Consider the following 21360-nt stretch of genomic DNA (forward strand, 5'->3'; position numbering starts at 1 on the left):
ATGAGAAGCTCCTTCTGTCTACAGCACCCCCCACACCCCCCCCCCGTGCTCTTCCCGTTTCTGGGAATTCTTCTCCTCCTTGGCATGGCTGTCCTCAGAGAAGCCTTCCTGGAAACCCTGCCTCTCTCTCTGGACCCACTGTGGCCTTTCTGGGCAGCGATCCCTCTCAAGCACTCCCGCGTTGGTTACGGAGTTCGCGCCTCCCCACCTGGGCCGGCGGCCTCCAGGGTGAGCGCAGTCCTGCTCACACCCTGTCCTCCCCAGCCCAGCAGCCTCTGGCCTGGGCAGGGGGTGCACCGCGCATGCCTGTTGAGCCACAGGGCATCAGGGTCAGGCGGGCTCCGGGGGGCACAGCAGGGTACAGGGTTGGCTGGCATCACGGGACTCGGCCAGGGCAGCGCCTCCCGTGGTGGTGCAACCTAAGGGGCCCAGATAGTGTGATCAGGGGGTGGAAGCCTCGGGGTCCAGGATTCTGCCTTGTCTGCTGTTATAACTCCTGGCCTGTTGGTGGTGGTACGCAAACCTCAGTTTTCCCTCCATAAAATGGGATGAATGGTATCGGCTCCCCTGAGCGACAGTGGAGGTTATCTAAGAAAACAAAAGGGAAGCAGTCAGGGAACCCCGAGGGTGACGATGGCCGAGGTGAAGTCCACCAGCTCCGTGAGGGCCGCGTGGGTGCAGGAGAGGTTGAGCAGGGGGGAGACGTCACAGAAGACCTGGTTGAGCACGTTGGGGCTGCCATAGGTGCACAGTAGGTGCACACCTGTGATTCCAGCCATTAGGGAGGCTGAGGCAGGAGGATCGCAAGTTCCGGGCTAGCCTCAGCAACTTAGTGAGGTCTTTTGTCAAAATAAAAAATACAAATCAGGGCTGGGGCTGGGCTCAGTGGTGGAGCTCTTGTTAGCATGTGTGAGGCACTGGGTTTGATTCTCAGCACCACATACAAATAAATAAATAAATAAAAGGTCCATCAACAACTAAAAGAAAAAATTAAAAATAAATAAGTAAATAAAATAAAAAGGGCTGGGGATGTAGTTCATGGTAGAGCACCCCTGGGTCGAATCCCCACTACAAGGAAGGAAGGAGAGACAGAGGAAAAATTTACACAGAGTCATTAGTTTTGGTAACAATCCAGGTGGCCTTCAGCACTGTACAGTGGACTTTCTCTTGGAGTAGAGAACGCTTCTCATCTCCCTCCTTCTGAGTTTGGTCATCTGGGGGTCAATGGCAACTAGTGGTGAAATTCACCATTTATCAGAGGAGAGAATCGGCGAGGTCACTGTCCTAGAAAGCCACTGGAAGTTTAAGTCCTGATTTCTCCGGGAGGGGACTCTGCCTCCCCTCCAGAAAGTCTTTGTTGAAGATGGTGACAGCGTCTGTCGAGTTTCCCGAGTTTCTGGCACAGAGATGTTTTAACAAACGTGTCCGTCTTTTCTCAGTACCCTGCCAAGCGGAGTCTTTTCCTCGAAGCCCAGGTGCCCTGTGCTACAGTTTTAAACGAAGACATTGAGGCTTTCAAGTCATTCTTCCTGGTTCTCTCACCCACACGGTGCCGGGGGAGCATCTCACGTGTGGCTCTAGGACCTGCCTCTCAGTCAGACCAACAGCCTCAGCAGCACCCAGTGCTCTATGGAGGTGCAGACCTACGACCTCCCCGTTCCCACCAACGGGGCCAGAAGTGGTGTTCACACATCAGGGCTGCATAGCCCTGGCCTGGGTGGAAAGGGAAACCATCCCCAGCAGAAGTGGGCGAGACCCTGGACTCCGGCCAGCGCATTCCCTAGCCACCCAGAGCTGCGAGAAGCAAGCTTCTCCTGCAAACCACAGTAGGGGCTGACGTGGTCCGGACAGGTGGGTCAGTGCGGTTAACTGAGACGCAGGAACCTCACAATCTGATCATTTAAGCCTCGAAATTATATATAAGTTGTATTTTAATTAGCTTAATTTTTAACAATGGGAAAAATTCAAATGATACTAAAGGATAGACGTGAAAAGATGATTTTCCTTCCACTTTTATTCTGCTTTGCAGAAGTAACTGGTTTTACTAATTTCTTGTGTATCTTTCCTAAAATACTCAGGAGGTGAGCTGGCAGCTGCTCGGAACCCTGTGAGGACCATGCGGACTCTCAGGTGGTCGGTGCAGCGCCCGCGGCCTCAAGGCTGACACTCAGAGCACGGTGCAGAGGTGGGCGGCGGGCAGCAGTCTCCCTGCCCTCGGGAAGACAGCTCTGTCCAACCAACAGCACAGGGTGCCCGGCCCCCAGCCCACCTGTCTTCTGCCTTCTGCGGGGCCGTCACTGTGTGCTGGACAGGCCTCTTTCTCCCTCAGAGGCCCAGGGGCTGTGGCAACCCTGAGATCCTGAGCACCTGCGTGAGGCCAGGAGAGAAGACGGTCCCGCTCCTGGGTTTCACCAGGTGCCAATGACCGGAGCACGTCACCATTCACTCCCTCTCACCCCACCTCAACCCGTAGGAGTGTCGCTCTCCCCATTTTAAAGACGTGGAAACCACGAACCAAAGAGCCAAGCTTCCCCCAGCCCCTCGGCAGTAGGTAGAACAGAGACCCCAGGCCGGCGGCCCAGGACCACGGCCTTCTTCCTCCTCCCTAGGAAGCTTTGGGGGCATTTATCCTTCCTTCCATCCCTCCTTCCTTCCTTTCTTACTTGTTTTTGAAATAGGTTGGCCAAGGTGGACAGTGGGAGTTTTCTCCCACCCCAGGAGGGGAGCACCGGGGCTGCAGGGGCAGCTGAAGGCCCTCAGTGGACATCCCTCTTTGCAGAGGTGGAAACCAAGGATGTTGACACACAGGTAGGGCCCGGCGGCCTGGGCACGGCCCTCCCGGAGCCCACTTTCCCCGTGAGGAGAGCGGGGCCTGGGAAGAGAAGGTGTCCTTGTGCCCGTGTGGCGCTGCCCACTCGCTGGCTGGCAGGCGGAGCCACGTCTGGAGCCCTCTCCACCGGGTGGCCTTATTCCTCTGGGTGTGGGTTCCCCTGGTCACAGATCTAACCTCAGAATGCAGCCTGCCCCGCGGCAAGGTCAGCCCGTCCACACCGCAGGCTCCCTCCAGTCCTGTGCCTGGAGCCCGCCAAGTCCTGAAGCCAGCGATGGCGTCCACCTGAGACTGGTCTGGTGTGGACAGGGTGGGCCTGGGGGACTGTCCAGGGCCTGGGTGTGGACATGGGGGGCCTGGGTGTGGCCCCAGCCCATGTCCTTGGCACTGAGTGAACCCCTGGGTGGTAAAGAACCCCTCAGCTACCCTCTTCCCTGTCCGGCTCTCCCCTAGGACTCCCCAGTCTCTCTGTCCCGGCTCTCCTCCCCGAGCAGTGGACTCACCTCTGCCGTGCTTTGGTTGTTTTCTTTCTGGTTTTCCCCTCTTATCTCACATAAGAAGCCGAGGTTGACTCTCAAACGCCCCTGAGACGGTCGGGACTCTGGCCTGGCCCTGCAAGCGCTGTCCAGCACTGAAGGACTGTCCAAGATAATGCTAAGTGGAGTTAGCCAATCCCCAAAAGCCAAATGCTGGATGTCTTCTCTGACATAAGGAGGCTGACTCAAGTGGGGTAGGGAGGGGGAGCACGGGAGGAATAGATAAACTCTAGACAGGGCAGAGGGGTGGGAGGGGAGGGGGCAGGGGGTTATTAATGATGGTGGGATGTGATGGACATTATTAGCCAAAGTACAGGTATGAAGAAGGAATTGGTGAATATACTGTGTGTATGACCAGAGAGATGAAAAACTGGGCTCTATATGAGTAATGAGAATTGTAGTGCATTCCACCATCACATAAAAAAAGGGGGGGGGCTGGGGATGTGGCTCAGTGGTAGCGCGCTCGCCTGGCATGCGCGGGTCAGTGGTTCGATCCTCAGCACCACATTTAAAAAAAAAAAAAAGATGCTGTGTCCACCGAAAACTAAAAAAAATTTTTTAAAAATAATAAAAAAAGATCAAGAATGCTTCATGAAACTACCCAGGAATCAAACAAACAAACAAACAAACAGCTCTTCAGGAGAAACGCGGTTCCTCCCTGGGAAGAATGAGAACCAAGCCGCAGGTCACAGGAGCCTCCTGCAGGTGACCCGGGCGTGGTGGGCAAGGCTGGGGGAGCAGGCACACCCTGTGGGCCCTTCTCCGTCCTCTCCCCTCCCAGGCTTCCTCGGCGGGCTTCCCTCCAGGGTGGACCCTCCTCCCGCCCGGCTCCCAGCCTCTTACCCCAAGGACTGCAGCAAGCCGTGCTCTCGGGCGGGAATCCTGAGCAGTGGCTTGCAGGGTCTGGGACTGCTGCGCCCGGTGCCCAGCGCTCCGGCTCCTCACTCCAGCCTGGCACGTCCGTCGGGAGCCAGGCGCCGTCTGGGGCTGCTGGGTCCCCACAGCCAGTCTGCCAGCAGGGAGGGAGCTTAAGCCTCAGAGGAGCATCCGGGAGACCGCCGGGGTCTCTGTGGAGTTAAATGACAGGCAGAAAGATATCTCCCTGGGGGAAGAGGGCAAGGGCACTCCTGGTCTGGAGCCGGTCTTCGGACCTGTAGAGAAGCCCGCGTTGACCGGACGCCTGTTCCGGAACGTGCTGTGTGTGCCAAGGACATGAACTGAGTGGGCGCTGTCCCTGCTCCCAGGCCTGCAGTCAAGGTGGCCGTGGACACAGCCCAGGGCCAGGGAGGGAGGGAGCAGAGGAGATCACTGGCCAGGGGCCTGTGGAGCCAGGCTGTGCCCGTGCCAGGCACTCGGGCATCGAGCAGGGCAAGAGGATCCCTCTCTCTGCTGACTGCTGCATGGGCCACACTCCCTCTGTGTGGCCTGGGCCCCACACGCCCGGCCCAGGCCAGCTGCCCAGCCTCTGGCCGTGCTGTCCACTGCCTGATTGCTCACACACCTAGGACACCCCATCCACTTCCACGGCCACAGCACGGCCCACTCTGACCCTCTGCTGCAGAACCTCCTGCCCTCTCCTCCTGGCCGGTCCCCTGGAGGCTGAGTCACAGAGGAGCTGGCACCACCTCCTTTACCTCTCGCCTCAACCCCGTGTCCCTTCCTGGGCCTCTTTACAAGGTGGCCAACCCACCTGATGTGAGGCTCGATGGTCCTAGAGTGTCCGTGGTGTCACGTGCTCACACTGCTCTGCCACCGTCACCCCCGCCCCTCTGGAGTCTCCTCCTACTGCACAGCTGCGGTTCTGTACCCGCCAACAGGACCCTCAGCCCCCTCTGCCTCCCGGCAACCACCTCGGCCTCATCCCTGTGGCTCTGACTCCCTGGCCACCCCGTGCAGTGGGCTTCCACGGCCTCTGTCCTTTGTCCTTTGTGGCGGCCAGTCACTTGGCGTGATCTCAAGGGTCCTCTCAGCACGAGTGTTTACCCCTCTTCTCTTCTCCACCCTTCATTAGTGTCCGTGGGTGGACACGTGGGTTGCTTGCACCTAGGTCCAGTGTGAGTTCTGCTGCTACGACATGGGAGTACAGATGCCTTGGAGACCTGCTCCCAGTTCTGGGGCCCCAAGCCCTTTCTTCTCCTCACCTAAGAGTGAGGCTGTGACTTACCCGGACACTTTGTTCTATTGCCATTGTTTCATTACAAAACAAACATTTGCTTTTTATAAGAAATTTAAGTCTTATGGAAATAAATACAGGTTGAGAATCCCTGATCTGAAAACTCAAAATCTGAAATGCTCCAAATTCTGAAAGTTCTGAGCACCAACTAGACACCAGAGATGGACAAGTCCTCACCATGAAGCCATGTGATGGACAAAGTATGTCACTAGTGGACCAGTCGTCTTCAGGCTCCATACAGAGCATATGAGAAATGGCTGACCTTGGTTTAGACTTGAGTCCACCCCAAGATATCCATCGCATATGTATGCAAAAACAAATATCCCAGAATCCAGAACAATCCAAAGTCCAAAACACTCTGGTACCAAGAATTCCCGGTAAGGGATCTCAGCCGTATCCCTTCCCTTCCAGATCAGCCAATCAGAGGTCAAGTAGGAGAGGACTCACCCCTGCCAGAGGTCTTTCTCCACAAAGACATACAGCCACCTACACCTTCGTTTTCCACAAGGAGCCGCACTGTGCACACTCTGTGACAATGTCTTTACTGAATTCTACCACAGTTTGTCTTTCTAGATCCACACATAAAAGTCTCCTTGCCATTTTAACAGTTGCATAGTAGCCTACTGCATGTTATGCATGAGAGGGAGGAGGAAGAGGGGGAGGAGGAAGGGAGGGAGGGGGAGAGACGAGGGAGGGAGGGAGGGAGAGAGGAGGAATGGAGGAGGGAGGGAAGGAGGAGGGAGGAGGGAGGGGGAGGGAGGGAGGGAGGGAGGGAAGGAGGAAGGAGGGAAGGAAGGAGGGAAGGAGGAGGGAGGGGGAGGGAGGGAAGGAGGAGAGAGGGGGAGGGAGGGAGGGAGGAGAGAGGGGGAGGGAGGGAGGGAGGAGAGAGGGGGAGGGAGGGAGGGAGGAGAGAGGGGGAGGGAGGGAGGGAGGAGAGAGGGAGGGAAGGAGGAAGGAGGGAAGGAGGAGGGAGGGAGGGATGAGGGAGGAGGGAAGGGGAGAGAGGGGGAGGGAGGGGGAGGGAGGCGGAGGGAGGGATGAGGGGAGGGAGAGGAGCAAGAGAATGAGGGGAGGAGAGAGGGAGAAGAGAGAGGGAGGGGAAGCGGGAGAGAGGAAGAAGGGAGGGAGAGGAAGAGAGTGGGAGAAAGAGAGGGAGTAGGGAGGAAGAGACACAGAAATCACCCCTGAAGATCAAGTGCCATGCGTGGCTCTGGGCAGGTCACCCAGCTGAACCTGTGAGAGCAGCACCTCCCACAAGGCACATGGCATGAGGGGCCCTGGGCCCGGAGCAGCGGGTTGGGCCCCAGGGCAGCAGGTTGGGCCTGGGGCAGCGGGAGAGAACAGGTGTGTTGCCGAGTGACAGGCCTGTTGTGGCCGAGGGACACAAGTTCAAGATGGAGGCTGGCAGTCTGGCTCTTCCTGGGCTTCTCTCTCTGTGTGCGGTGGCCGTCCTCTCTGTCCTCCTGCCGCTGGCCTCTGTACCAGGCCCCAGAGGGCACCCATCTGCAGGTGCTCAAGCCCTTGGTGCCGTGGCCTCCAGTCTGCCTGCCACCCATGTGCCTCCTGGGGGAGGCCATCATCTGTGGGTGGCTGGTGGGACCCAAGCCGAGGTGCACGCTGCGTAAAGAGCTCTTACTTCGCGTTGGGGGACGATAGCCAGAGAAGCACGTGCGTGGCCAGCGCTGGCTGCGCCTCCCTCCAGGATGTCCACCCCACAGTGGAATCCGCAGACGCAGAACCCACAGGTGCCAAGGGCCGATGGTGTGTGTCGGCCACCAAGCCTCCAAGGACATCACTCATATGGGACAGGACTCGCCCTCAGGGCCCCAGTTTAACTTAACCAGCTCTTCAAGGGCCCGATCTCCAAGCAGGGTCACGTCCGGAGACTCGGGGGGCTGGGACTGTGGTGTATGAACTTAGGAATGGACGCAGTTCTGCCCACACCACCCAGCAGACGTGGGGTGAAGGGCAGGTGGGAAGGCCTGCAGCGGAGACAGCGGGAGAGGAGGACGGTGGACGTGGCTCTAACTCGGCCGGGGGTGCAGACAGGCATGGGGAACAACGGTAGTGATGTGACATGGAGAACTTGTAGCAGCAGACAGAGCCGCACCCAGCCGTGCCCAGCCCAGCCAGCAGCGTAGTTACCTGCTGTGAGTCCATAGTGCCTCTTCTGTGAGCGGAACCTCGGGTGCACACCGAGCTCCATGCTCAGGACGCTGGTGACAATTCATGTCAGCAAGACCACAGAGCAACAGGGAAAGAGGTGAGACTCTGGCCACAGGGAACAAATGACACCCCCTAGGATCCGGAGCGTGAGGGACTGCAGACTCAGAGGAAGGACACACGCACATGAACTGGCCAGACCTCTTGGTCAAAAAAAATCCCAACCAACATGAGCTTCAGCAAAACGGAAATGTACAGGCTCCTGTCACTAGGCTAGGAACTCAGCATGGGCCACAGGGCAGGACTTTGCTCTTCATGGGTCACTTATTGTGAGACGGTCCTGTTCTCAGACTAAAGGGGGCAAGAAGGTAGCAGCAGTTTTGTCCCTAATCCCAAGTTTACGGAAATTGGGGAAGAAACTGGGTTTTGTTCCCCCTCCCCCAAAAAATGAGATTCTCACAGATAGGACTTGCAGGATGGCTCTGCAGGTGGCCCTGGACCAGTCCAGTCCCCCACTGACACTGGTGACAATTCATGTCAGCAAGACCATGAGTGAGGGCCCAAAGCTCTCAAGCATAACTGTAGGAGTGTGGGGTGGACACCTGCAATGAGAACAGCCAAGGTACCGCTGGTCCACTCCCAAGCACGGCATGGAAACGGCTCCTCTCAGATTCCTCGGGTGGGTTCTGTTCAAAGTGGGCCCTAAAGGGTGGGACAGTAGGGACAACAACACTCCCCTCGAGACGAACAGGTGCTAATACCCACGGCCTCAGACTGGGCTCCACACAGTAAAAGGGACTTTGCAGTGTGACCAAGTTAAGGGTCTTGTGATGCAGAGACGTCCTGGGTTATCTGGGTGGGCCTGATGTCAATCAAGGTCCTCTACAGGGGAGAGGCAGGCAGGAGAGGGCGGACTGGCACCGGGAGGACTCAACTTCCCACTGCTTGGAGGACCACAGGAGGATTCTTCTGGGGTCTCGAGAGAGGGGCCAGCCCTGCCACCTGGATCTTAGCCCAGTGAGACCCATGTTAGAGTCCAGACCTCCAGAACTGTGGGATGACAGATGTCACACAAGGATGGCCCTGGGAAGGAAATACCACCTCCATGTAGGGCTGCCGATTCACGATGCCCAGTCGACTCTAACTTCAGGTGAAAGAGAGTGAGATCTACTGATACCCAAGCCAATTTCTCATTTACCCGAAGTTCAAGTTTAATGGCATGTTTTGTGTGTGTGAGAGAGACAGAGAAAGAGAGAGAGAGAGAGACTCACTAGAGCTGGCGTGGCAGCAGGGCTTCCACCACCAAGACGCCATCTCCATGCTTTTCAACTTGGGTCCAGCCCACGGTCCATCATTGAGCCCTGGGTGCTGAGTCTTGGAGCCGCGGGGAGGATGTGGGTTCAGGGCCACTGGGGAGCCCCAGGAGAAGGCAGAGTTCTTCTGGTGCACAGTGACCTCACTAAGGACACTAGGGCAGGAGCCGCCCAAAACGGCTGGGTGAGTGGAACCAGGGACAGGTCATGGAAGGTGGGTACCTCTTCTCTGACAACACACCCGCCCCAGGGCAGCCTTCACCTCCTTGTTCCGAAGGCTGTAGATGAGGGGGTTCAGCATGGGGGTCACCAGGGTGTAGGACAGGGACACCACCTGCTTGCTCTCAGGAGAATAGCTGGCCTTGGGGCGCAAATGGATGACCCCCGTGGTGCCATAAAACAGAATCACCACGATGAGGTGGGACGCGCAGGTGGACAGCGCCTTGAGGCGCCCCGAGGCCGACGGCATCCGCAGGACAACAAGCAGAATCCTGGCGTAGGATGTGGCAATCAGGCAGAAGGGAATGAACATGACCAACACCGTGGCCGCCAACACGTTGGCCTCGAAGACCCTGGTGTCTGCGCACACCAGGCTGAGCAGAGGGGCGATGTCACAGAAGAAGTGGCGGATGCCACGCGGCCCGCAGAAGGGGAAGCTGAACAGCCAGACGGTGAAGACCAGCGCCACGGGGACTCCCGCCAGCCAGCAGGCGGCGGCCAGCAGGCGGCACCGCCTGAGGCTCACCAGGGCGCCATAGTGCAGCGGCCTGCAGATGGCCACGAAGCGGTCCCAGGCCATGGCGGTCAGCAGGAAGCACTCGGACGTGACGCACGACAGCACGAGCAGCAGCTGCAGGGCGCAGGCCGCGGGGGACACGCCACGCCCGGGCCGCAGCAGGGTCAGCAGCAGGCGCGGCGCCACGTCCAGCGAGAAGCAGAGCTCCACCAGGGCCAGCTGGCGCAGGAAGAAGTACATGGGCGCGCGCAGGGCGGGGTCCAGGCCGGGCAGCAGCGCGATGAGCGCGTTGCCCAGCAGCGCCAGCAGGAAGAGCGCCAGGGAGAGTGTGGCGAGCAGCGCGCGCAGCCTGGGCACGTGCGCGAAGCCCAGCAGCACGAAGTCGCGCGCTCCGCTCTGGTTGGCCCAGGCCAGGGCTGCGGGGCCGCCCGGGGGAGTGCGGGCCACGGGCATGGGCCTGCTGCAGGGCGCGCGGCCGGCCGAGGAAGCCTGGGAGGGGAGAGGATGGAGAAGGTGCCCGTGAGGCCGTGCCTGCTGCGCATGTGCCTGGGCGCAGAGCCCCAGGGGTCTCGGCCAAGGGCAAATCAGACCCCGTGGTGCGCAGAGGCCAGGGAGGAAGTCAGAGGTCCTCACGAGCTGGCCTGGCCCTGCCTGCTTTTCTGGACTCTGGTCCGGGAGCTCAGGCCCCCACCTCAGGGCCTCTGCCTTTCTCTCCCGCCACCTGCTCTTTCCCGGGGGGCTTGTATCCTGGTCCCCCTTTTAGGGGCTCCTGTGTGGACTCGCTCTCGGCCACCTCTGCACACCGTCTTCTCCCACACTTGTGCTTGACAAGCGCAGTTGTGAAGACCTCTTCCGTGGTCACCATTTCCTTCTCACCCCACGGCCTTTGTACCTGCTCTCCCATGCCCTTGAGATGCTCTCCCCATGTGTTTGCATCATTGTCCCTGTTTCCTTCTCTTCCTGCCAGTGTCCACTAAGATGTCCTCCTCTTCGGAGTCCTTTCCCAGTGACCCTACTGAAGCAACTCCCCAGCACACAGGCCACTCCCAGGGAACCATCTGGGCGTTTTTAAAAAACCCTGAAGTTGCTTTGTTCATTTGGTACTGGCCAATCTGCCTGCCCCACGGAGAGCACAGGGGCCAGAGGGCTGCTCTGCCTGGTCTGGCAGAAGAGTGCCCGGCACATAACAGCTCAGTAGAGCAGTGTGTTACAGGGTTGGGTCCCTCTTCCAGACAAAGGAGACACCCTCTCGCAGACAGAGCCGCGAGATGTCCGTGGAAGACAGAGAGGAGCACACCAGGTGCAGCCCTGGGGCTGGGTGCTGTGTCTCGCTTGCCCATCTGGGACAGGACACGCAGCACTGACCAGTTAGGCTCCCCTCCACCCCAGACTTTGACCTGGGCTTCGGCCTCTGTCCACTGCCCCCAGCATCCCATCAAGCTCCTCTTCCGTCCTAGGTATCTGGTCTCCCTGACCTTCCTTCAGCAAGAATCCCAGTCAGTTTAGCCAAAGGCCCACCCTGTGCCCTGGCTGTGGGTCCCCTTGTCCATCTCATATCAGAACTGAGCCTGGCTCTGCTCTGGTCACCTTCCCTACTCGCGTGCTCCTGTGTGAGGTCTGGTTGCAGGCCCTTCCTGCTGTCCAGCATGAGCCAGCGCCACAGCCCACCGCAGAGGAAGCTCTGCAAGGCAGAACCTGCTCCCCGCCTTGCGGGACGTGGTCCACTGCGACGTCCAGGACTGGAAGGCTGTGATGCCAGGAGTCAGCACACCCCCCTTCCACATACACCAGACCCTCCGTGGGGGGCAGGAAAACCACGGCCGTGTCCCTGCTCTTTCCAGCTCTACCTGTCCTACCTCGTTCTGTAAGTGCTGGGTTTGATCCTGTAAGTGGACCTCAGCTGGGGGTGACTTAGCCCCTCGGGGGACCTTTATCATGTGTGGTGACATTTGTTGGCTGTCACAACAGGGGTGCCACTGGCCCCTGGCAGGTGAAGGACGGAGATGCTGGTAGCATCCTACAGAGCACAAGGTCCACCAGCATCATGTTGGCTCTTTGGAACCAAAGTGACTTTAGCCTCCATCATGGGGTGGCTGCCCAAGCCCAAGGACACCTGAAGCTTGAAACACAAAACACCAACCAGAGGGAGAGCCACCGACAGCCAACGGTCAACGGGAAGGGTGATAACTGGGGCAGCAGGGCTCTCAGCCAGGGCCCAGGATGGCAGGAAACTCGGCTCTGAGGCAGCTCTGCAGTGCTGGGGCGGGCAGTGTCCACCCCTGAGCTGTCTTCCTGCCTGAAGTGTGATGAGCAGTGATCCGGCTGCTGCCCCTGGTACTGTGCCCCCACACAACAGCCTCCACGCTGTACAGAGACCGCATCCTGCTGCGCTCCCCTCTAGAATCAGGGCTGGAGTTCACACTGGCCCCACTGCTGTCTAAGTGCAGAGGGAGCTATTCAAGGCTCGCAGTGAATATGGTTGAGCCATATAGAATACCATACTGAAGGGTAAAAGGAATGCATTCTAGGTACAATTAAATGGAAGGTATTCGGAAAGTGTTATGCCCCCAGAAAGCAAGGGGTGAATAAGAGGAAGGTCTCATTCACTTACATAAAACCCCACCCAAAACTATATGGCTGTTTTTCTTCAGCTCCAAATATATTTATAAAAATGCCCAGAAAATGTATGGAAGAGTATTCCTCAAACCAAGGAGGGAGGTCCCCTCAAAGGGGAGGACTGTAACTGGTGGTAATAGTCAAGCAGAACTTTACACTTGTCTCTTTAAAGTTGTGTTAAGAAAATGTATTTGCCTGTAGCAGCGAAATTAAAAACTACCAAGGTTGATTCCACTGCTGTCTATAAAACTGGGCAGAGTCAAAGAGTGACCCCAGCGTAACACCCTGCGACAAGGCACCAGTGTGTCCAGGGACAGCTGTCCCAGCATCACACTCAGAGGGAGCCCCAGGCTTTGTTCCCCCACAGCCTGTCTCCCTGCCCCTTCATGGAGAGCCCGCTTACCTCTGCTGCTCCGTCTGCCTGGTGCTGAGGACAGAGCCCCAGCCTCCCCGCTGATCAGGAACTCCTGGGACCCCAGGAACCAGAGATTTCAGTCTTTGGCTCTGGACACAGATGAGAGCCCTGAGGATTTGCCTCTCAGAGGATTTTGCTCATTACCAACCCGGCACCTCTGTGCCCGTGTGAAGGCAGAGTGTGGAGCCTCTGCAGCCCTGAGGCTGTGGTCCTCATCACATTCCTTTTTCCAGGGTCTCCCCTCCCAGTCCCACCTGACCTCTGCGCCCATCTCCCCGTGAGAAATCCCCACGCCCCACCCCCTGGTGCTGGAGGCCCCTGATCAGCCCTGCCCACCCCCACCCTCAGGCCTCCCCCATCTTTCCACAAGCCCCCTACACCCCAGCAACCCCTGGCCATGCCTGGGACACTGAAGTGGGGCTCAGGCACATGGGGAGCAGTCCACAACCTGGGTATATGGACAGGAAGTCCACTCCACTTCAGCTGGTGACTGAATAAAGGGAAGGCCACTGTAGACCTCCACTGGGTGAGACCAAAGCAGCCCTGGTGCCAGGGCAGGGCCACCTGTGGTGGTGAAACACAGTGGGTGGGAGGGCCACCTTTGGAGCAAGTCCATGTGCTTCTGGACCTGGTTTCACCCCTTTCTGCTGTGTGACCCTGGCCAAGTGACTTCATCTCTCTGTGCCTCCATTTACCCTCCTGTAAAACAGGATTCAAATAGGACAGACTTCACAGGGTCACTGAATGGATTCCGTTAGTTAGTCCTTCACAAGTGCTGGGGACAGTGGCTGGGGTGGGTGACATGGACACCAGGTGCTGTTGCTTGGGTTAACAGCCTATTTGAGACACGATCCACATGATTTTGAGTTGAGTGTTGGCTTTGACTTTGGAGCTGCTCCCCTCTCTGGCTGTGAGGGCAGTGCTGGTGTGGACACTCACACCGCTCTGTGCGGGCTGCGCTTCCCTGTCTCTTGGGTGTGCCTGGGAGAGGACTGCTGGCTCCTTGGTGCTGTGTGGTGTATCCTGAGGAGCCGAACCATATTCACATACTCCCTCTCCAGGCACGGAGAGCACCCTCCCCGCGGCGGGCACGTGGAGAGAGGACCACAACCTCCTGTGCTGGTCACTGCCGGGCCAGCTCCCACCGGAGCGCAGCGCTGACCATCCGTGTTTGGCAGATGCCTGATGGAGTCTCTCGCTGGGCCTTGCTGGACTTCCTGCCTTTTCATTTTGTGGAGCAGTTTGTGCATCCTGAGGACCAGCCCTCACCTGTGGCCTGCCAGAGTCCCGCCCAGCCTGCAGCCGGGCCCCCCTCCTGGCGCTGACTGTTGACTTTAGTGTGGCTGCTTTCCTCAGGACGCCCAGACTGTCACATCTGCTCCCCGGGTTAGCTAAGGGGGTGCCTGGCTTTGGAAGGGGTGGGGGCTGGGAGTGCGCTGGGGGCTGGGGGCGGTCCCACAGGCTGCGCTCACCTCCCGCCCACCTTGGAGCTCTGCGCCTGCCATTGGAGCCCCTCCCTGTAGGACCCCTGTGCTTCAGTGACAAGTGGCAGAAATGACCCTTTAAGCAGTTGTGTTGCAGAAAATAAAAATAATAACCATCAGCTGTAGTGGGTGAGCGCCAAGATCCAGCAGTCAGACCTCCCCAGATTGGCCATGGCTTTTGTCTTTTCTAAATTGAGCATAAACATATTCCCCACCTCAGAACCACGTGTGTGGCGGGGGGAGAGTAAAGTGCACCTTGCTGGTGAGTGACGAGCACCCTCCCTGGTTCTTCTCACACCATCGGTAGGTGCTGGCTGACACTGTGTCCCTGCCCACCTGGGCCCAGGCTGACCCACCTCCCAGCCTGCAGCCCTGCCTGTCCTCCTGAGAGCGCTCTGTGTGCAGGATGATGGTGTGAGCCAGAAGCAAGGTCCCGAGCACCAGGTGCCCACCATGCACCCAAAGCCTGTTTCACAGTTGCCCTAGCTGTGGACACATGAGTGTGGACACGTGTGCGAGCCACAGGCTGCACTAACAAGAGGCAGAGCAGACACAGCTGCTGGGGACTTAAGTGATGTTTCCCATATAGCCACAAATACGTTCCGCAAATGTGACCCGTCTGTATGCAGGTCACACTGACATCAACGCCCAGGCCTCATTAATGCCCATCTCTCTGCCTCTAGGGATCTGTAAAAAGGGGGCGACATGAGGTTAAGATCACTAGCCTGGAGCCTTGACCCTGGCTCCTCACTTCCAGCTGCATGTGTCACCTAATTTCAGGTGCCTTCCTTTTGTCCTGTGGGAACTGGAGGTGCAATGCGGCCTGAGGTCAGCCTGAGTCCCAGCTGCAGTGCGTGTGGCCCTTATCGAAGGCCCTGGCAGGGAAGGGTGCTGCCTGTTACATCCAAGTGGCCAAGAAAGTGACCAGCTTACACTGGAATGAGGTTTAAAAAAGGGGACAGCAGAGACACCTTATTTATTTGATCCTGACAATAATCCGTCTTGGCCCCCCATCAGGGTTTACCACGCCCAGCTCTGCTATCTAAAACTGATTTTTGTATTTTCAAATGACTGAAAAAAAATCAACAGAAGAATAATATTTTGTGACCCACGAACATGAGATAAAATTCGGATTCTGGTATCCACAAACGGAAGTTTCTGGGTTCTGGAACCCAGCTGCCCGCTCCTGTCGTCTCGGCTGCTCTCCAGCTAAGGGGTAGAAGTCGCAGCAGCCAAAGCTGACAGAAGCGAAGACACCCAGGACCGGTCCGATTCCGAGGAGTGGGCAGAGGCCGGGAGGCCGGTCACCAGCGTGGCTGTCAGCGGCCCGCAGCGCGGACACCCCGCAGCCGGGCCAGGGCATAGCGGGCTGCTGCGTGGACCTCGCGGTTCCGAAGGCTGTAGATGAGCGGGTTCAGGACGGGCGTGACCACAAGGTAGAAAACGGCCACCAGCTTGTGCTGCCTGGCAGGGAGGGCACTGGAGGCGCGCGGGCGCAGGTACATGGCGCTCACCGTGCCGTAGAAGAGCCCCACTACGGCCAGGTGTGAGCTGCAGGTGGACAGGGCCTTGAGGCGGCTCCTGGCGGAAGGCAACTTGCCCACTGTGGCCAGAATCGAGGCGTAGGAGGCGAGGATGAAGGTCAGGGGCACCAGGAGGATGGGCACGCCCAGGCCAGAGATGAGCCTGTGGTTGGCGGTGGTGTCCGCACACGCCGTCCGCAGCACCGCGGGCAGCTCGCAGAAGAAGTGGTCCACGGCCGGCCTCCCAGCGCAAAAGGGCAGGCTCAGCGCGGCCGCGGCGTTGGGCACCGACAGCGCGAAGCCCAGCGTCCAGGCGGCGCCAGCCAGCGCAGCGCAGCGCAGAGGGGTCACCAGCGTGGGGTAGTGCAGGGGCCTACACACCGCCAAGCTGCGGTCCAGGGCCATGGCTGCCAGGAGCAGCGCCTCGCAGCTGCCCAGGGAGATGCCCACGTAGAGCTGCGCCCCGCAGCGTGCCAGCGAGAGGCGGGCGCGGCGAGAGGCCATGTGCGCCAGCGCCTGGGGCAGCGTGGTGCTCACGTAGGCCGCGTCCAGCAGCGCCAGGTGAGACAACAGGAGGTACATGGGCCTATGCAGCCGCCGGTCCAGCGCGATCAGCCCCACCAGCGCGCCGTTGCCCAGCACCGTGGCCAGACAGGCCAGCAGCAGCGCGGTCCACAGCAAGGGCCGCACGGCCGGCGGGGCCCCCAGCCCGAGCAGCACGAAATCCAGGGTCCCCGATTCATTGCCTGCGGCCAGGCCCATCCTGCCAGCAGAAGGCCAGCATCACTGCAGGGCTGGGGTCCCTTCCTCTTACTGCTCTCCACTGCCTCTGTCCTCCCCCTCTCCCTCCCCCAGGTCCCTCTCCCTCCCCCAGGTCCCTCTCCATCCTCCACCTCCCTCTCCCTCCTCCACCTCCCTCTCCCTCCTCCACCTCTCCCTCTCCCTCCTCCACCTCTCCCTCTCCCTCCTCCACCTCTCCCTCTCCCTCCTCCACCTCCCTCTCCCTCCTCCACCTCTCCCTCTCCCTCCTCCACCTCTCCCTCTCCCTCTCCCACCTCCCTCTCCCTCCTCCACCTCCCTCTCCCTCCTCCACCTCTCCCTCTCCCTCCTCCACCTCCCTCTCCCTCCTCCACCTCTCCCTCTCCCTCCTCCACCTCCCTCTCCCTCCTCCACCTCTCCCTCTCCCTCCTCCACCTCCCTCTCCCTCCTCCACCTCCCTCTCCCTCCTCCACCTCTCCCTCTCCCTCCTCCACCTCTCCCTCTCCCTCCTCCACCTCTCCCTCTCCCTCTCCCACCTCCCTCTCCCTCCTCCACCTCCCTCTCCCTCCTCCACCTCTCCCTCTCCCTCCTCCACCTCCCTCTCCCTCCTCCACCTCTCCCTCTCCCTCCTCCACCTCTCCCTCTCCCTCTCCCACCTCCCTCTCCCTCCTCCACCTCCCTCTCCCTCCTCCACCTCTCCCTCTCCCTCCTCCACCTCCCTCTCCCTCCTCCACCTCTCCCTCTCCCTCCTCCACCTCTCCTTCTCCCTCCTCCACCTCTCCCTCTCCCTCCCCTTCCCTCCCCCTCCTCCTCCCTCTCCCACCTCTCCTTCTCTCTCCCTCTCCCTCCACCTCTCCCTCTCCCTCCTCCACCTCTCCCTCTCCCTCTCCCACCTCCCTCTCCCTCCTCCACCTCCCTCTCCCTCCTCCACCTCTCCCTCTCCCTCCTCCACCTCCCTCTCCCTCCTCCACCTCTCCCTCTCCCTCCTCCACCTCTCCCTCTCCCTCTCCCACCTCCCTCTCCCTCCTCCACCTCCCTCTTCCTCCTCCACCTCTCCTTCTCCCTCCCCCACCTCCCTCTCCCTCCTCCACCTCCCTCTCCCTCCTCCACCTCTCCCTCTCCCTCCTCCACCTCTCCCTCTCCCTCCTCCCCCTCTCCCTCTCCCTCTCCCACCTCCCTCTCCCTCCTCCACCTCCCTCTCCCTCCTCCACCTCTCCTTCTCCCTCCTCCACCTCTCCCTCTCCCTCCCCCCCCTCCCTCTCCCTCCTCCACCTCCCTCTCCCTCCTCCACCTCCCTCTCCCTCCTCCACCTCTCCTTCTCCCTCCTCCACCTCTCCCTCTCCCTCTCCCACCTCCCTCTCCCTCCTCCACCTCCCTCTCCCTCCTCCACCTCTCCTTCTCCCTCCTCCACCTCTCCCTCTCCCTCCTCCACCTCTCCCTTTCCCTCCTCCATCTCCCCCTCCCTCTCCCATCTCTCCCTCCTGCACCTCTCCCTCCCCTTTCCTCCCCTCCCCCTCCCTCTCCCACCTCTTCCTCTCTCACCTCTCCCTCTCCCTTCCCCTCCTTCTCCCTCCCCTTCCCTCTCCCTCCTCCACCTCTCCCTCTCCCTCTCCCCCCTCCCTCTCCCATCTCTCCCCCCTGCACCTCTCCCTCCCCTTCCCTCCCCCTCCCTCCCCTTCCCTCCCCCTCCCTCTCCCTCTCCCCCTCCCTCTCCCTCCTTCCCCCTCCTCTCCCTCTCTACACTGCCTGCCTCCCCTTCATCCCTGCCTGCTGCTCTCTCCCCAGCTGTCACTCCCTATTCTCCCCTTGCTCCCCGCCCTCCTCTCCTGCCCCTCCTACTTCCCCAGCTCCATCTAAGCCCTCAGAAGACCCTGGGCTTTAACTCCTCACCACTTGCCATTGACTTCCTGCGGGAGCTGCTGGCAGCAAGGCTGTGAGGCCCACCGCCCTGTCCACTGTCCAGGGGACCCTAAGGTCAGCCACTCCTGCGGGGTGGTTCATGCACCGCCTGGCTGAGGCCAAGCATTCTGACCTGAGGTCCAGGTTGTGCTTGGAGCCTGTGAACCCCACGATCACATCGTGAGGGCCTTTGTCCATCTGCTGGGTGGGGGCTGCTTTTCCGGGATTCCCTGTCATATTGCAGGTGGGTCAGAGCACTGGCCGCCCCTCCTTGTGTCCTCCTCCTCTGGCATTTCCTCTGGTCTCTCTCCACCCTTCCCAGCCCTGGGCTTCTCCCGGTCACACTTTCTCTGCCCCTCAGTGCTCTTCGGGCCTTTCATCTGCCCTTGCCTTCCCTCCCTCTCTGGTCTGTCCTCTCCACCTGCCTCAGCCTGACCCTCTCTGCTCCTCAGGTCCTGCAGACAGGCCTGTCCAGCGCCTCTTTCCCTGGCCCCTTCTGCCCGCCTCACTGTTCCTTCCTCTTCCTGCCCTTCTCCCCCCCACCCTCCTTCTCTCCTCTGCCTCCTCAGACCAGTGGCGGGGTGACAGCTGGGCTCCAGACCTCGGGCTCCAGACCTGGCCAGCAAGCCCTGCCCAGCAGCAGGTTTGGGAGCAGCACGACCACAAACCCTGCACACTGCCTCCCAGCTGGCCTCAGGGCCCGGCAGTGAAGAGGGGCCAGGGGACATTTGTTAAAAGACATTGGTCAGTGTCAGAGCTGGGTCTCTGCGCCCGGCCTGCTGTGTACACAGGAGAGGGCAGCCTCCGCACTGCCCTCAGACTCACTGAAGAACGAGTGCACCACAAGGAGCCCAGAGAAACGCCCGCGAGTGGAAAGCCCGTATTTGTGGCAGTTGCCACGGATGCTGTGGTTTTGTTACATGATCTTACTGTTGTGTCCCTCCACAGCACACGTGGCCACTGCGGGCCACTGGTTCTTCACCTCTCCTTAGAGTCCACCCAAAGGCAGAAACCTTCTCCCTGAAATATCCTAGGCCTCAGTTTTGTGTATGAGTTCAGGGGTGGTCAGTCCTTGAACCAGTCCCAGCAGCCCTGGGGAAAGGCCTGGTATGTGTTGGAAACCATGTTCTGGGGCAAGTGCTGAAGCCATCACGCTCCTTCCACTGGTGACAGACAGGCCCAAGGAAGCAGTCGGTTAGAATGCCCAGTGGGATCCGCTGCCAAAGACCCCAGGCTGGGGACTCATGGACACAGGGGCTGACCCCATGTGACAAAGGGTGCTGCTGGAGTGTGGTCAGGTCCTGCCCTCCCTGTCCTCCCTGTCTCCAAGCGCAACACCAGCCGTGCTCCCAGGCAACGTGTGGCTTGTTTCCTGTCACACCTCCTTAGGAAATCTCCAGTGAGCCCCTGGCCTCAGAACAAAGGGATCCCTCAACACCCTCGGGTGGCCCCTCAGAACCTGGAACACCTTTCTGACATCCCCAGCTGCCCGACTCACTCCTCATCTCCCAGACCACGGTGCTGAGCTGTTCACCATTGAGGCACATTTATTGAGCACCTGCAGGCAAGATAGGAACTGAGCTGGACCCCGGTCACCAGAGGCTGAGGGTCCTGCCTCCCCTCAGGGCTCACCAGAGGCTGAGGGTCCTGCCTCCTCTCCAGGGACATCAACAGGAGTCCGGGAGACAGAACCAACAAGCAAGCTCATAGTCAAATAGCCCCAGGTTTGCAGAGTGACTGTTTGTGAAGGAGACGTGAGTGACACAGAGAAGCCACCATGAGCAGGTGCTGAGAAGAGCTGGGGAGGGCACTGCAGGCAGAGGGGTGGCAAGGCCAAGGCACGGGGCAGGATCCAGCATAGCTGGTCAGGGAGGCCAGTGGCTGGGCACAGGGGGTGAAGGAAAGGAGGTGTGGGTGAGGAGGAGGGGCCCGAGGGGCCAGGCCCAGCAGGGACAGGGTAGCAACAGAGGGCCAGGCAGGGACTGGGAGGCCACAGGGAGGCCCAGGCAGGGATGGGGTGGCTTTGGAAAGTGGCGGTCAGAGGCAACACATTCTGGCTCACAGACCCTGGCAGTTTGAGGAGAGCCGTGGGCTCCAGCCTTGCTGTGCTGTGGGGCTGATCCTAGGCATGTGCCACGGGCACAGTGTGTGGACAGTTCTGGGAATTCACGAACCTGCGTTAAGTCCCTTGTCTACAAAACACTGGCCCAGAGGAAGGGACCCTGGTGTCGGGCTTACTCCTTTCTCCAGAGCCTGTGGGACCCACAAACAGCATGTCCAGCAGGCAGCTGGACACAGGGGTCTGGAGCTCGGGCACTCACTGCTGGACCTGAGACTTGAGGGTGCCCAGTGCCATCAGCAGTCATGAGCGGCTGAAGTCGCAGGCAGGGAGGGAGGTCAAGCTGCAGAGCTGGCCAAGGAAGCAGCCAGTGCCCATTGGCCATGAATGCCTTTGAGAAGGAGAACATGGTCCCCAGAAAAACTGCCCCCAGATGGTTGTTCACCGTGAGATCCCTGGATCTCAGCACATCCTACTGCCCCCGGGGTCTCCCCAGACGTCAGAGTCACCTACTCACAGAAACGCCTCCCTCCTTAGAGAGCTGGGCAGCCTCGGGGCTTCAGAGTCACATCACGGGCAGACGATGCTTCCCAAGCACGGGGCAGGCAGCGTGTCAGAGGCCGGGGCGATGGAGCATGATCCCAGCTGGCCTCAACAGACCAGTTAGAGACCTCAACCTGGTCCTGGGAGAAGCTGGCCACACAGGGACTGGAGGAGCAGTCACCAGACTCCCCACGGTGGGTGCCTTAGGACAATCCCTCGCACCCACAGAGAGTCTAATTAGCCATCGCTAATGAGGCTCAGGTGGCCCCTGAACTGTCCACAGGCCCCTGGGGCCGGCTCCCAAGGCCACG

General features: G+C 59.7%; 2 protein-coding genes across 2 annotated transcripts; both read right to left on the reverse strand.

Moving 5' to 3' along the window:
- Positions 1-611: 611 nt before the first annotated feature.
- On the reverse strand, positions 612-10616 carry LOC124084149 (olfactory receptor 10A7-like). Its single transcript, XM_046431125.1, has 3 exons — positions 10473-10616; positions 9238-10240; positions 612-763 (listed from the first exon to the last, which is right to left on the reverse strand). The coding sequence occupies exons 1-3, from the start codon at positions 10614-10616 to the stop codon at positions 612-614; spliced, it is 1299 nt and encodes a 432-aa protein (XP_046287081.1).
- Positions 10617-15585: 4969 nt separating this feature from the next.
- On the reverse strand, positions 15586-16551 carry LOC124084150 (olfactory receptor 2G3-like). The gene has a single exon (XM_046431126.1). It carries the CDS (start codon positions 16549-16551, stop codon positions 15586-15588), a length of 966 nt encoding a protein of 321 aa, XP_046287082.1.
- Between the last annotated feature and the right edge of the window lie 4809 nt (positions 16552-21360).

This window comes from Marmota monax, unplaced genomic scaffold (genome assembly GCF_021218885.2).
Source record: "Marmota monax isolate L192 unplaced genomic scaffold, Marmota_monax_Labrador192_F-V1.1 WCK01_AAM20220418_F8-fsc00215, whole genome shotgun sequence".
Lineage (NCBI taxonomy): Eukaryota > Metazoa > Chordata > Mammalia > Rodentia > Sciuridae > Marmota > Marmota monax.

What these genes read in the sequence shown, in the direction of transcription:
- LOC124084149 (XM_046431125.1), bottom strand. Translation starts at nt 10,616, where the DNA reads ATGGTGACCACGGAAGAGGTCTTCACAACTGCGCTTGTCAAGCACAAG. An exon ending in AGCCCCCCGGGAAAGAGCAG is followed by an intron (nt 10,241 to 10,472) that starts GTGGCGGGAGAG and finishes CTCCCCTCCCAG; the next exon opens with GCTTCCTCGGCCGGCCGCGC. An exon ending in GGTGTGTTGTCAGAGAAGAG is followed by an intron (nt 764 to 9,237) that starts GTACCCACCTTC and finishes CTGGAATCACAG; the next exon opens with GTGTGCACCTACTGTGCACC.
- LOC124084150 (XM_046431126.1), bottom strand. Translation starts at nt 16,551, where the DNA reads ATGGGCCTGGCCGCAGGCAATGAATCGGGGACCCTGGATTTCGTGCTG.